We start from the raw sequence: 14,333 nt of genomic DNA on the forward strand, positions 1-14,333 counted from the left end.
CTAGGTATTAAATTTGTGAGTGGTAAATGGCACTTTTGCAGCCTTTTTAAGGAAGAAAAGAGTTCTTCAATGAGTTTTATAAGACTTAAAATTACAGGAATTCAGCAATTAAAACTATTATATCAATACACAAAAGCTCCATGCCTATTAATATTTTGTCTTTTTTATTTCCCTGTAAAAGGGTTTGGCTATCTTAACTGCTATAATTGTACTTTGTAATATGGAGTAGGAAAAAAACTTACGTAAATCGAGTTTAACAACTTACACCAATGAAATCATATTTTATTCAGTGACAATTTTCATCAAGAATTTTAACAATACTACATTTTTTGGGAGTGGATGCCTGTGAGCTGCCGAACTTGCGCGAGTAGTCACGGAGAAAAACGAATGTGCACGAGTAGTGCCGAGAATGACCGATGCTGTCGATGCCGATGCTATCCAATCCATGCTTTAGACAGTATACCGAGCGAATTGGGAAGAAAACTTAGGTCAAAATTATTACAATCTTTCATATTTTTTAAACTCCAAAAGTAAAGAATTTTTAAGTTTGTGTCAAATAACCTAGATTGCAATTATTAATTGAAATATTCCATACATAAAAGTGCAACCGGGACCAAATGTTGATAAAACGGGACAAATAAGCGTCCCGAGAGGATTTGTCGGGACGGACCAGTCCCCCTAAAACGGGACGTCTGGTCACCTTAGCTATGGTACATAGTACATGTCAATTTTTCAATGCTTTACACATTTTATTTTAACTTATAACTGTAAGGATTCATTCTTGAAACTATCAGTTCAATTATAAAACCAAACTTTGTTTATTATGGAGGGAATGAGGTAGGAGTGGCTAGGCGCCTGGCGGGAGGAAGGGGTAGATGGAGTTTGTGGAGCCGGCCACTGGGGCCCGAGCTGGCTGTTCTGCTGTTGTATAGTACATACGCACCTACGCACCTATAGTATTTAAATATAAACTACCTTAGAATCTAGAATGAATACATTTTCAATTATTTAACTTTGTTTTTTGTAAAATATATATATTATTTTTTATCTTCAATTTATGATCTGCTGTAAAGTGATCTTCAATGGGGAAAAAAAGAAAAAAAAAGAAAAAAAATGGGTAGGCCCGGGCCCCCTTAGGGCCCGGGCCCTGTGACCAGAGTTGCACCAGCCCCACCCTTGTGGGGGCCATGGCTAGGCTAAACAAAAATAATCGTAGTATAGGCTATGTTTACATAGAGCAAAGGGAAAGACCAATCTCTGTTGAGGACACAACAGAGGACTAATGAGACTCTTCGAGACGCAAGTTTTCGTGTGGCAGTCAAAGACAGTGGTATTCCTCCGTTGTGGGCAACTGTACCCGATAGACGTTGTAAATGACTGTCCACCAACCTTCACCAGGAATGAGTACAGTATCACTCTTCTTCTTCCTACAGCAATGTGACGGCTTATACAGGTAATGTCAATATAGACTCCTAGTAGTGGTAGGCAAAACCAGAAATTTTGTATCTAAAAAAAACAAAAAACACTTAAAATTGAATCTTGATTCTCGAATCCCCCAATGTCGACGGATAGCGCCACTGTCCCGAAATTTAGCCCTTGACTGTACTTGTATTATTCTGACACGTATTTGTACATCTACGTGAAAACACCCTAATTTGACACCTCAAACGTTAAAATCCGTCCATCCGTTATAGAGTTATGTCTGTGAAAGGAAAACTGCTTGCGTATACTGATAACAAGATCAGTTTTAGATAGTTTACTTAAAGAACTGAAAAATACAGAACTGAAAATACAGTACTGAAAGTACAGAAACATTTCTGTTTTTTTTGTGTCAACCCACCATTGCCTCCAACGAAATAACAAAACTTCTGATAACATCCTATCAGTATCAGTCCTCAAATTTGACAAACTCCTCGCCATTGACTTACCAGCATAAACGCGGCGCTCCGGGTCCACGATATGGCTGAACTTTGCCACCTCCTCGTCGGGCGCCTGGAAGGGCTCCTTACCAGTGCCAGCGTGAGGGGCGAGGTGGGAGAGGTACAGGAACAGAGGGTCCTGGGGATTGTGGTCCTGGATCACCCGGACAGCCTCCTCTGTGAAGATGTCCGTAGAGTATCGACCTTGAGCGGCCCAGTCGACAGTCAGGTTGCGGCGCATATCGTACCCGGAGTACGGCAAGAACTGGCAACATACAAGGATATACAGAATAATACGACATTAACTGGCAACAAACAAGAAGTTGGTTTATATGACATGAACTGGAAACGTACAAGGATATACAGAATAATACGACATTAACTGGCAACAAACAAGAAGTTGGTTTATATGACATGAACTGGCAACATACAAGGATATACAGAATAATACGACATTAACTGGCAACAAACAAGAAGTTGGTTTATATGACATGAACTGGCAACATACAAGGATATACAGAATAATACGACATTAACTGGCAACAAACAAGAAGTTGGTTTATATGACATGAACTGGCAACATACAAGGATATACAGAATAATACGACATTAACTGGCAACAAACAAGAAGTTGGTTTATATGACATGAACTGGAAACGTACAAGGATATACAGAATAATACGACATTAACTGGCAACAAACAAGAAGTTGGTTTATATGACATGAACTGGCAACATACAAGGATATACAGAATAATACGACATTAACTGGCAACAAACAAGAAGTTGGTTTATATGACATGAACTGGCAACATACAAGGATATACAGAATAATACGACATTAACTGGCAACAAACAAGAAGTTGGTTTATATGACATGAACTGGAAACGTACAAGGATATACAGAATAATACGACATTAACTGGCAACAAACAAGAAGTTGGTTTATATGACATGAACTGGAAACGTACAAGGATATATAGAATAATACGACATTAACTGGCAACAAACAAGAAGTTGGTTTATATGACATGAACTGGAAACGTACAAGGATATATAGAATAATACGACATTAACTGGCAACAAACAAGAAGTTGGTTTATATGACATGAACTGGCAACATACAAGGATATACAGAATAATACGACATTAACTGGCAACAAACAAGAAGTTGGATTATATGACATGAACTGGCAACGTACAAGGATATACAGAATAATACGACATCAACTGGCAACAAACAAGAAGTTGGTTTATATGACATGAACTGGCAACGTACAAGGAGATGCAGAACAATACTACACTAGTGTTCCTGTTGCTCGGATTCGAGCAATTGCAAAGTATTACAGGCTTTATTTTAAAACGAATAAACGTCATAATTTTGTTCCATATGACTTTAAGATTAAGATTTAGGAGTCGACTCAAATATTATGGAAATACTCACGATGTACACGCCAGTTCTATATAATCAACATTTTTTACTCATAACCGCGTTAGGTTGTCCATAATAACGAATATAAATTCTAAAAAAACATTTATATTTCTTGTACTTGATGGTGTTTTATGACTTTCCTATGTTTCCCTAGTTTGCAAATCGGCTCTTTCGTTTCAATGATTGCTCACAGTGAAAAATACAACACAGTATTAATTCAGTTTTATTTTTAGTATATCAAATTGTCAGGCTTTCTCGCATTTTCCATATTTACGCCAAACCAAATTCAAATTGTAAATATTTTATTTCCAAGTCAGTAATGTTTGTAGCACAAGTTTCCTTAAATTTCAACTAAAATAAACAGCAAATAAATCAACCAAGTGATCATAATGTAACCAAGTATGTTCTTCATAAGGATAACGTGGGAACTTTAAAAGCCATGGGACTTTTCAGAAATGTAAGGCCAGTTTGCAAATCTACATACCTAGACGAACATTTTGGTATATAATATGTGGGGTTTAATCTTAAAATAAAAAAGCCTTATTGTTCACAAGGTTTCATGTAGCGCATTAATAATATAAAAGATAGATTAACTGGCAACAAACGAGAAGGAGGTTTATATGACATGAACTGGCAATTACAAGGAGGAGGATTATATGACATGAACTGGCAATTACAAGGAGGAGGTTTATATGACATGAACTGGCAACATACAAGGAGGAGGTTTATATGAAATGAACTGGCAATTACAAGGAGGAGGTTTATATGACATGAACTGGCAATTCCAAGGAGGAGGTTTATATGACATGAACTGGCAACATACAAGGAGGAGGTTTGTGTGACATGAACTGGCAATTACAAGGAGGAGGATTTTATGACATGAACTGGCAATTACAAGGAGGAGGTTTATATGACATGAGCTGGCAATTACATGGAGGAGGATTATATGACATGAACTGGCAATTACAAGGAGGAGGTTTATATGACATGAACAGGCAACATACAAGGAGGAGGTTTATATGACATGAACTGGCAATTACATGGAGGAGGATTATATGACATGAACTGGCAACATACAAGGAGGAGGTTTATATGACATGAACTGGCAATTACAAGGAGGAGGATTTTATGACATGAACTGGCAATTACAAGGAGGAGCTTTATATGACATGAACTGGCAACATACAAGGAGGAGGTTTATATGACATGAACTGGCAACATACTAGGAGGAGGTTTATATGACATAAACTGGCAATTACATGGAGGAGGATTATATGACATGAACTGACAATTACAAGGAGCAGGATTATATGACATGAACTGGCAATTACATGGAGGAGGATTATATGACATGAACAGGCAACATACAAGGAGGAGGTTTATATGACATGAACTGGCAATTACATGGAGGAGGATTATATGACATGAACTGGCAATTACAAGGAGGAGGTTTATATGACATGAACAGGCAACATACAAGGAGGAGGTTTATGTGACATAAACTGGCAACATACAAGGAGGAGGTTTATATGACATGAACTGGCAACATACAAGGGAGGAGAATTACATGACATGAACTGGCAACATACAAGGACAAGGTTTATATGAAATGAACTGGCAACATACAAGGAGGAGGTATATATATGTATACATATATAAATGTGAATTTTACTTCACTAGGTGTTAAAATTAATTTTTTATGCTAAAATAAATAATACATGGGTAAATGTTTTATACATAAGATGTTTGACTGTATAGATTATTTCTTACATTACTTCTCCACGATAGAATTGACAGCAGTAGAAATCAACCAAAAACTCTCTGGTATACAAAGTACAAGTACAGTATTATTTGATGCCTTCTTGCTTAACGCAAAGTGCCCTAACATGCATATTCTAACTTTAGGTCTCAATACAGAGTATTCTCGACAACTAAATAGAGTAGAAAACAAGTTAAGTTCGTTGAAACTAATGGACCTTAACTAATCTAAAAGATCACAACCTCCTTCTATCCACATGGAGATGTCATTATACCACACCTTCACTTTGTAATGGAACCATCTTTTAAGAAATACCATATGCTTAGGACATGCTTTGGTAAACTTATTTTTACCACTTTACAAAGTTGGACCTACCGTGGCTTTGACGTAGTGATCATAGTAGTCCTGGAAGCCCTGGTAGTAGCCGTAGTGGGAGTCGAAGCCACGGAAGGTGGGGGTGTACTCCTGTCTGTGGAAGCCCAGGTGCCACTTGCCGATGGCGTGGGTGCGGTACCCCAGGGTGCGCAGGTGCTCTGGTAGCAACTTCTCGTGTAGAGGCAGTCCCCATGGCTCTGCCTCCAAAATTACCAGGTGCTGCATGCCTGATGTAATAATGAGGTGTAACTGTGTTGTAGTTGTGTAAGGGCCCGAGCTTGTCTACAGAGATTTTATATAGTGAGTTTGAGCTGTATAAAAAACACTCGTATATAGAGCGCAAAACGAGTTTATTAGGAATTGGTGTTTTAGATTTAACTTTGAGATTTTTTTTCATTTAACTTAGGGTTTGAAAGAAGCTCAATATTTAAAAAAATCTGATTTCTTATCACGTTAATATTAAAATAGAAAGGAAATTACTTTTGAACCCTGAAGTCGTTGACTATTGGTCTGTCCAATTTTATATTGATGGAGAACCTGTTAGACTAGTCACTGGAAATTCTACTCACACCCATCATTGGCTTGAGAACAACAGGATTGCAACTCGCATCGCCGATTAACTTCACCAATTCAACAGTCTAGCCTTACGGTAAAATACGATTGATAAAAATAGACAATGTTGCAATTTAAGAACTGTTTGGACGTTTAAATTATTTTGATTCCACAAAAGACATTAATTTGAACTAACGCTTACACTATGTACTCTATGGCATGTAGGCTACTCTGTGTACTCACCGGTGTGTATGGGGTATTTTCCAGTCATGAAGGCAGATCTGGAGGGAGTGCAGAGCGCGGGAGTGTAGTGGCTGTTGAGAATCACCCCGTTGTAGGCCAAAGCGTCAATGTTGGGAGTTGGGATCTGATCAGAGCCGTGGAAACCGACATCGTTCCATCCCTGGAAACATATAGAAATAATATTAAATATGCTTGCGACATGGGACTTGTATCAATAAACACTGATTTTGGAGACTTGAGTCGACATCCCTTATGGACATATTGATATTGTCAGTATTTTCCGAAGGATAGCGGAGACTTGAGTCGACACCCCTTATGGACATATTGACATTGTCAGTATTTTCCGAAGGAGAGCGGAGACTTGAGTCGACACCCCTTATGGACATATTGATATTGTCAGTGTTTTCTGAAGGAGAGCGGAGACTTGAGTCGACATCCCTTATGGACATATTGATATTGTCAGTGTTTTCTGAAGGAGAGCGGAGACTTGAGTCGACAGCCCTTATAGACATATTGATATTGTCAGTGTTTTCTGAAGGAGAGCTGAGACTTGAGTCGACATCCCTTATGGACATATTGATATTGTCAGTGTTTTCTGAAGGAGAGCGGAGACTTGAGTCGACATCCCATATGGACATATTGATATAGTCAGTGTTTTCTGAAGGAGAGCGGATACTTGAGTCGACATCTCTTATGGACATATTGATATTGTCAGTGTTTTCTGAAGGAGAGCGGAGACTTGAGTCGACATCTCTTATGGACATATTGATATTGTCAGTGTTTTCTTTAGGAGAGCGGAGACTTGAGTCGACATCCCTTATGGACATATTGATATTGTCAGTGTTTTCTGAAGGAGAGCGGAGACTTGAGTCGACATCCCTTATGGACATATTGATATTGTCAGTGTTTTCTGAAGGAGGACGGAGACTTGAGTCGACATGGACATATTGATATTGTTAGTGTTTTCTTTAGGAGAGCGGAGACTTGAGTCGACATCCCTTATGGACATATTGATATTGTCAGTGTTTTCTGAAGGAGAGCTGAGACTTGAGTCGACATCCCTTATGGACATATTGATATTGTCAGTGTTTTCTGAAGGAGAGCGGAGACTTGAGTCGACATCCCATATGGACATATTGATATAGTCAGTGTTTTCTGAAGGAGAGCGGATACTTGAGTCGACATCTCTTATGGACATATTGATATTGTCAGTGTTTTCTGAAGGAGAGCGGAGACTTGAGTCGACATCCCTTATGGACATATTGATATTGTCAGTGTTTTCTGAAGGAGAGCGGAGACTTGAGTCGACATCCCTTATGGACATATTGATATTGTCAGTGTTTTCTGAAGGAGGACGGAGACTTGAGTCGACATCCCTTATGGACATATTGATGTTGTCAGTGTTTTGTTTGTTTTGTTTTTAAGGAATGAGTCTCCCACAGAGCGTCGTGCTTTATAAGCTCTATTTTCTATTTTGAGATTTCCGTACTATACATCTCATGGTCAAGAGGTTTAATTTAACAAAGTTGTCCTGACAGTGTGGAATGATTATAAATTTCGTGTGGTAGAAAAGAAAACTGCATTTAGAGCATTCCAAATTGGCAACAACTTTAAAACAGCAATAAAAGCTTGAATTCGTGGAGTCTAAAATGGAGTATAGTAGTCTCCGTCTCGATTGGTAATATAATATTCTATAGACTTAATACAAGTTTTCTATATAATAAAAAAAATGTCCTCAGTAATTTGTATTCAAACTTGTTAAATATATTTACAGTGATGTTTGAAGCTCTCCCCCCCCCAAAAAAAGAAAAAAAAATACAACAGGCAAGATTATGCACTAAACTAGGGACTGACTATGTGTGATAAATATTACAATGATTGCAGCGATAGCGAAATGCAGTTACATAAGCAGGTCATTGGCAGAGTAGATTCCCACTGTAGTGTGACTTGGCCTTCTCGTGATATAACTCTCTCTGACCTAGACCTCCTGTAGCTACTGTACCAATGTCAATGCCAAGTTCAAGTGGAATAGGCCCTATCTGTCTTCCATCCTGGAGGCACGTATACGTCCTGAGGCACTCAAGATAAACTTAAATGATGTCAAGTTCTAGTGTCTTCAGTTCAACGGATTAGCTTTTACACGGACTTCTCTGTTACACCCCTTATGCAGCTGTCCTACTTAACAGATTTTTACTAAGGTCTCATTTTAAAGCTTACGATCTTGAAGAGTGACAAATGACTAAAAAGGTAATTTCCTTTGGGACTTCGCCCTCGATGTTTTTTTAGTCAGATTGTGAACTTGAGACAAACCAGTTTATGAAAATGGATTAAAGGCTACTTTTTTTATAATTATAACCTGACTGAGGTAGGCAAATCACTATTTAAAGCGTACTTGTCCAATTTAACAATGTTTAATTGGAAAATAACACAGTATTTGTATTCACCTAATAATTGTCTTACGAAAACTTGGTAAAAGGATATTCCTTTATTCGTTTTGCCTCTGAAACAAGTTTTTGAACCCTATTAAAATGTGCAGTTTACACACGGGCCCTCTATTTATAGAATTAATTTAGTGTACGTTTTTGAATGAGGTATTCGACTTAGTGAAAGGGAAGACTGAGCTCATTTCCTTGTTTAGCTTGAGTTTAACCTTGTTTAATTTTTGAGAAAGGGTGAATGGACGCCGAGGCTTTTTATAGAACATACATAACGAATGAATTTATTAAAATACTATCTAAGAAGAATGTAATTTGTGATGGAAAAGTTTAACGGACTGTTCTGTGCAGATTACAAAATGTATAGTTGAACCAGAACAATATTTTATAAAAAAAATTGACCTTTGAGTTTGGAAATGCTTTACTTCTTTAAGGCTTTATCTAAAATTAAATTTGTTGATTGGTGTTTGACTGTCATAGAACTAATGACAACTAATGACATTATATGTCATACAGGTTCCTAGAAGGCTTACGTTAAATGACTGAATCATTTTCGCTATAAACTCTATAAACAACCAAGCTATAAGCTATAAGCTATAAACAACCAAGCGAGTTAATGTTTAAGACTCGCAGATTTAAGTATTGATAACAGGGGTTTGTAGTATGGTAAAAGTTTCTTTTCTGCGTTATTTAATGACTAATGCATGATATATCATACTTAAAAGTTTCTATTTGAGAGCAAACGCAATAATTTTTCCGCTTCACACAAAAAATCTACCAAATGCAATCTCTAAATTTTACTCCACAGTATTTTTGCCCAACCAACTTATACAACCCGTTAAAACTACTAAATGTTTTGAATCGAAAAAACGTGGTTCCTACTCAATTTTCCTTAAGGTAAATTACAATTTACATAAGTCAATAGACACTATTATTTCCGCAGGCAAGATTTCCCCCGTTTAAGTTTACCGGTACTTTCGATATACTATTATTTCCGCAGGCAAGATTTCCCCCGTTTAAGTTTACCGGTACTTTCGATATAAGTGTAAAAGGTGTAAAGAACAAATAATATATATATACCTAATAAGTTTTGCAAGTTCACAATAAGTTTGTGAACATCCCGATCTTTTTTGTCAGACGATTTTTGACTGTATCCCCAAAAAGTGTTATTTTTGTTTAATATTAAAAATTAAAAACCTAAATTAATTAAACATTTTCTTATCCTAGGAAATCATTCAATTTTGAACATCACATTACTATCCTATGTACATATATGGGCTAATTGATAAAATTAATATTCTTTGTAGTTAAGTGCCCCCCATAATCTCCGTGAAAAATAAACTAAGTAGACTTAATGTTCATAAATATTACACTGTATTTATAAAAAACTATTGAGCGGAAAACACTTAAACTTAATGGGGAGGAATAGAGAAATAAAGCCTAATTGATTTTATACACAGTCCTAGAACGCAATTGTAAATATATAGAAAACTTTTATTCCGTACGTGTTAAATAACCTGCATTAGATTTATAACTAGTTGAGTTCAAATTTTAACAAAATCCATAAACGATTTTTCTCGGTATTTCGTAAACACTTTTTTAATATTATCTGTAACATTTTAGTTGGAAAAAAATCATTCATCTTTTTGGATTTAATTAAAGTTTTTGTCAGGTTAAAAGCTTCGTGGAAGTAAAAAAAGGTTTAGTAAACACATCATTACACTTATTCCCTCCTTGTTGAGTGGTCATTCACCAAACACAATACCTAACATAACAATCCTATGTATGGTTAAAAGCATTTGGGGTTGAATGTAATACGCCTGATCCAGGTCAGTAGTTACTGCTAGCTAATACAGCAGAATTACTGTAAACCTTACGTTTGTCTATGTTAATTGTAAAATACCTTTACTTACCTTTACCTTCCCAAAATGGCTAAAAAGCTATTGACATTGCATTTAAATCAAAGTCTTAGACCAGCTCTAGTATGTCTACCTACTGAAAACGTTACGGGTTCTAAAACGGCATAAGCTATAGCAGTTAAGAATTAAAAAAATATTAATAATAATATTGCAGATCCGATGTGTGTGTATATTCCGATTGTAGTAGGCGACGGGATTAGGTAAATGCGATTCAAAATCAAGCCTTTAAAATAATTCTAGAATATGTCTGAAATTACTTATACCCGCATTAAGTAATAAAACCATTTATAATTCAGAGTTTTAACAAATCATAAAATGTACAGTATATGCATGAGATAGTTGAACTCCAGTTTTTCCTAATCGATAAAAATTTTGATTGTAAATTGGTATATTATTTAGAACATATCACATAAAATAATTATATCTCCTCTCTGGCAGCCCCTAAGCTGAATCTCAAGGAATTTTGACAAAACAAGACACACTTTAATAAAAATCTCCAACCAATACTTCAACCTCCAATAGCTTTTTTATCTAATTAGTTTCACGCTTACACGACCAAAAACGTGGTAAAATTTAGTAAATCAAAGTAGGATAACATACCAAATCATCAGCCAATATGACGACCATGTGCGGCGGGGTAGACGCAGATACACAGAAGAGCGCTGATGCTACGGCTACCAGAAGTGCTGATAATCCGTCCATTGCGCTGCTGGAGAGCTGCTGCACCGCGCACACAACACTGACTCCGTCTCTGGCGGAGTCCCCCAGGACTCCTCGGCCTTGGCTGTAGTGGGGTCCGCACTCTGCACTCCCCCAGCTCCTGGTAGCCGTCATAGAAACTAGCATGCTGGGGAAGGGTTTTGTGTTGTTTCGTTTTGGACATTCCATTTTTCTTCTCTATATGAAAAATTTAAGGATAAAGCTTATTGATGCAGTAACAGAAATTTATTTGAGTTTTCAATTGAAGTTGCCGGCATCATGAAGAGGGATCGAATTGAAGAAGTGAAACAAATCTTAGACCATCAGTTAAGTCAGTGGTTCAACCAGAAGAAGTTTTCAAACAAAAATGTTTGAGTTTGGAGAGCCTTGAGATGAAGATTACGGGTACCATTGACGGGTTTTGGCCCAGTGGGGCAAGGGAACGAAAAGACTAAATTTGAGAATCAACATTAATTGCATTGACAAATTCTTCTCAAAGTAAGTTGGCGTTGGCATTTTAGTGCCAGGAAATCGTCTGTATGGAAATTAAGAAAGTTAAAAGATTATGGGGGAAATCTATGACAAGTCAGTACATTGATAAAAAAATTGGGAGTTTCCTCCCTTTACACGCCGCTATGACTGACTAGAATAGGCCGCAAGTTTTGGTGTAAATCTGCTATAAAAAGTTTGTTATTCATTCACCAAAAGACACAAAATCCACGGATCTGATGAAACGGATTTCTAGGTGTAGATATTCTTAGAGTACGCCTATATATATTCACATAAACAGTTCTCTAGAGTCTATAACAAAGAAGTAACCAAGTAACCTATAGAATCTACATTAATCTTGTTGTTATAAATAGTCACAACTTACTTTAGTTAGAAGAAGAGCATTAAAGAATAGTAAATACTTATAAAAGCACAGTAATGGTAAAGAATGGTATTACGACTTAGAATAGTATGAAGAACTAAATCTTGTGTATTCACTGATATTTTAGTAGTATGTAATTGTGTAGCCTATGTTTATTTATGATCATGTATATTATACATGTACACACATAACATAACAAAACATAATACTGTATAACATAAAATCAATATGTATGTTATGTAATGTAGTATAATTCGAGCATTTAGAGAAAAATACGATTTAAAAATGGTCTAACGTAAATTAACTTTTGTTTTTACATCAGTATAAGTACCGGAGACCAAGCCGTGGCTCGGTATGCTTATTTCGATTGTAAAAGCATACAAAGGAATCTCACGTTTTCTTTATAACTAATTTCGGCTTGTATTATTTAAGTTCAAAGGAATTTAAATTTATTATTATGGAAATTTTAACTTGACAATCCAACAAACTAATTTATTTTAATCTCACTCATTTCTTACGTTTTAAATAAACGTACGTGTGTACAAATGTTAAAAAAGTATTTTATTATATTAGTTCCTATTGTAGGAGTTATCTTAGGTTAATACAGTAGCAATCAGCTACAGCTTTAATACAGCATAGTACAACGTATGTTAAGGGGTGTGATTTATTTATCGGTACTAAATAAATCTTTCTCTAGTGTATAAGTAAAACTTCAGCGAAAGCATACTATCTAAAATACTATCATTTGATGGATTAGCTGGATTCTGGATTCTAGCATATACAGCTTACTGTCTATCTATCTATCTATCTATCTATCTATCTATCTATATATTAATAGGCAAGCATGTTTCTTAAAAACCTTTTTTCTCAGCTCGTGTGCATCGCAGGGGAAATCTACGCATACCGTTGAAAATATATTTTCCTGTAGAAGTGCAGAATCCCTTTAAACATTTATCATAGGCTCAAATATAAACACGAAAAATGGATTTAAAATTTAAAAAAATTCACATGGGCTTTATGGGTTGCCATGCTGGTGACGAAATAACAACGAAATATAAACAGAAGATCAAAACAAATGGAAGAAATTACAATCACATGTTTTATTTACAGCGTGAGGTGAAAATAGAGAAGCCTCTTTTACATTCCATCTCCATGTTAAAGTTCTCACCAGTTTTTTCTTTAAATTCGTCGTAGTTGATGTGAGCCACTAACAGATTGCGCTGATCTAAATGACTAATTTCTGTCGAATACAGGATGTTTTTTACCAAGTCAACCTTATGGAATGACTTGAGATATAGCAACTGTTGACCCATCAACTTTGTCAGCAACAAAAAATAAGAGATAAAATTTAATTTAAGACACGCATTCGGTAATTGGCTCGCACAACTACATGTTAAAAAAAAATGGCGACAGCTGGTCCATATAGATGGGGTGTCTACTTCAGTATCCAATAGTCAATACGTGTACATTACATGTTTCTGGTCGAGTTTTCGACCACTGGACGACCACTAGTAAATATTATTGTAATACAACTAACTTGATTGACTATTGTAATACTAATTCAACTGAATACAGCTGTCCAAATAACGTAAACAATAAAAGAGTAAATATTAATTTGTAAAATCTACCCTTAAATAAGAGTGAAACATTGAGTTGACGCCAGTGCATTCAAACGTCACCAATATGAAATAGTCGCTCTATTTTCCCCAATGTCGAGTAATCTTCAGTGTAATCTTTGCTCAATACTGTAGTTACAACTGATGTTTTTCCCTTTGGACTGTAATTTGTAATTTTCTGGTATACTGTGGATGGCTTGTTGTAAACACATGTTAGCAGTAGTATTTTGTTTATTTTTGCTTGTTATTTTGTTTGAACTCACAAAGTTAGTTTAGTAACTTAAAAGGTCAATTTTAAAATTTAAAATTTTCAAATAAGTTGTGTGGCGAAGAACGAATTTTCCTCAGGTAGAGAGACTTACACCATTCACGTTTTTAAGACTGGAAGTCCCTAACGTTGTCTTCCGAACAAATAATGTATTTTCGTAAACTGTTGCACGTCCTATATTATCATTACCTGAGAATGAAGAAAACAATGTAACATGTTCCCTGATGAGATAAATATTTAGTTAAC

General features: G+C 36.1%; 1 protein-coding gene across 1 annotated transcript in view; it reads right to left on the minus strand.

The window, feature by feature from the left end:
- Nucleotides 1-11,445, minus strand: part of LOC128988653 (arylsulfatase B-like) — a 55,670-nt gene extending 44,225 nt beyond the window's left edge. The window contains exons 1-4 of the mRNA XM_054410140.1: nt 11,234-11,445; nt 6,280-6,439; nt 5,485-5,711; nt 1,929-2,184 (exon numbers count right to left, since the gene is read on the minus strand). Coding sequence (XP_054266115.1) covers nt 1,929-2,184; nt 5,485-5,711; nt 6,280-6,439; nt 11,234-11,335 — 745 coding nt within the window. The 5' untranslated portion in view covers nt 11,336-11,445. The remainder of the gene's footprint in view (nt 1-1,928; nt 2,185-5,484; nt 5,712-6,279; nt 6,440-11,233) is intronic.
- Between the last annotated feature and the right edge of the window lie 2,888 nt (nt 11,446-14,333).

The sequence above is a fragment of the Macrosteles quadrilineatus genome, unplaced genomic scaffold (genome assembly GCF_028750875.1).
Source record: "Macrosteles quadrilineatus isolate MER2022 unplaced genomic scaffold, UCM_ALF_1.0 Scaffold_3__2_contigs__length_128488019, whole genome shotgun sequence".
NCBI lineage: Eukaryota > Metazoa > Arthropoda > Insecta > Hemiptera > Cicadellidae > Macrosteles > Macrosteles quadrilineatus.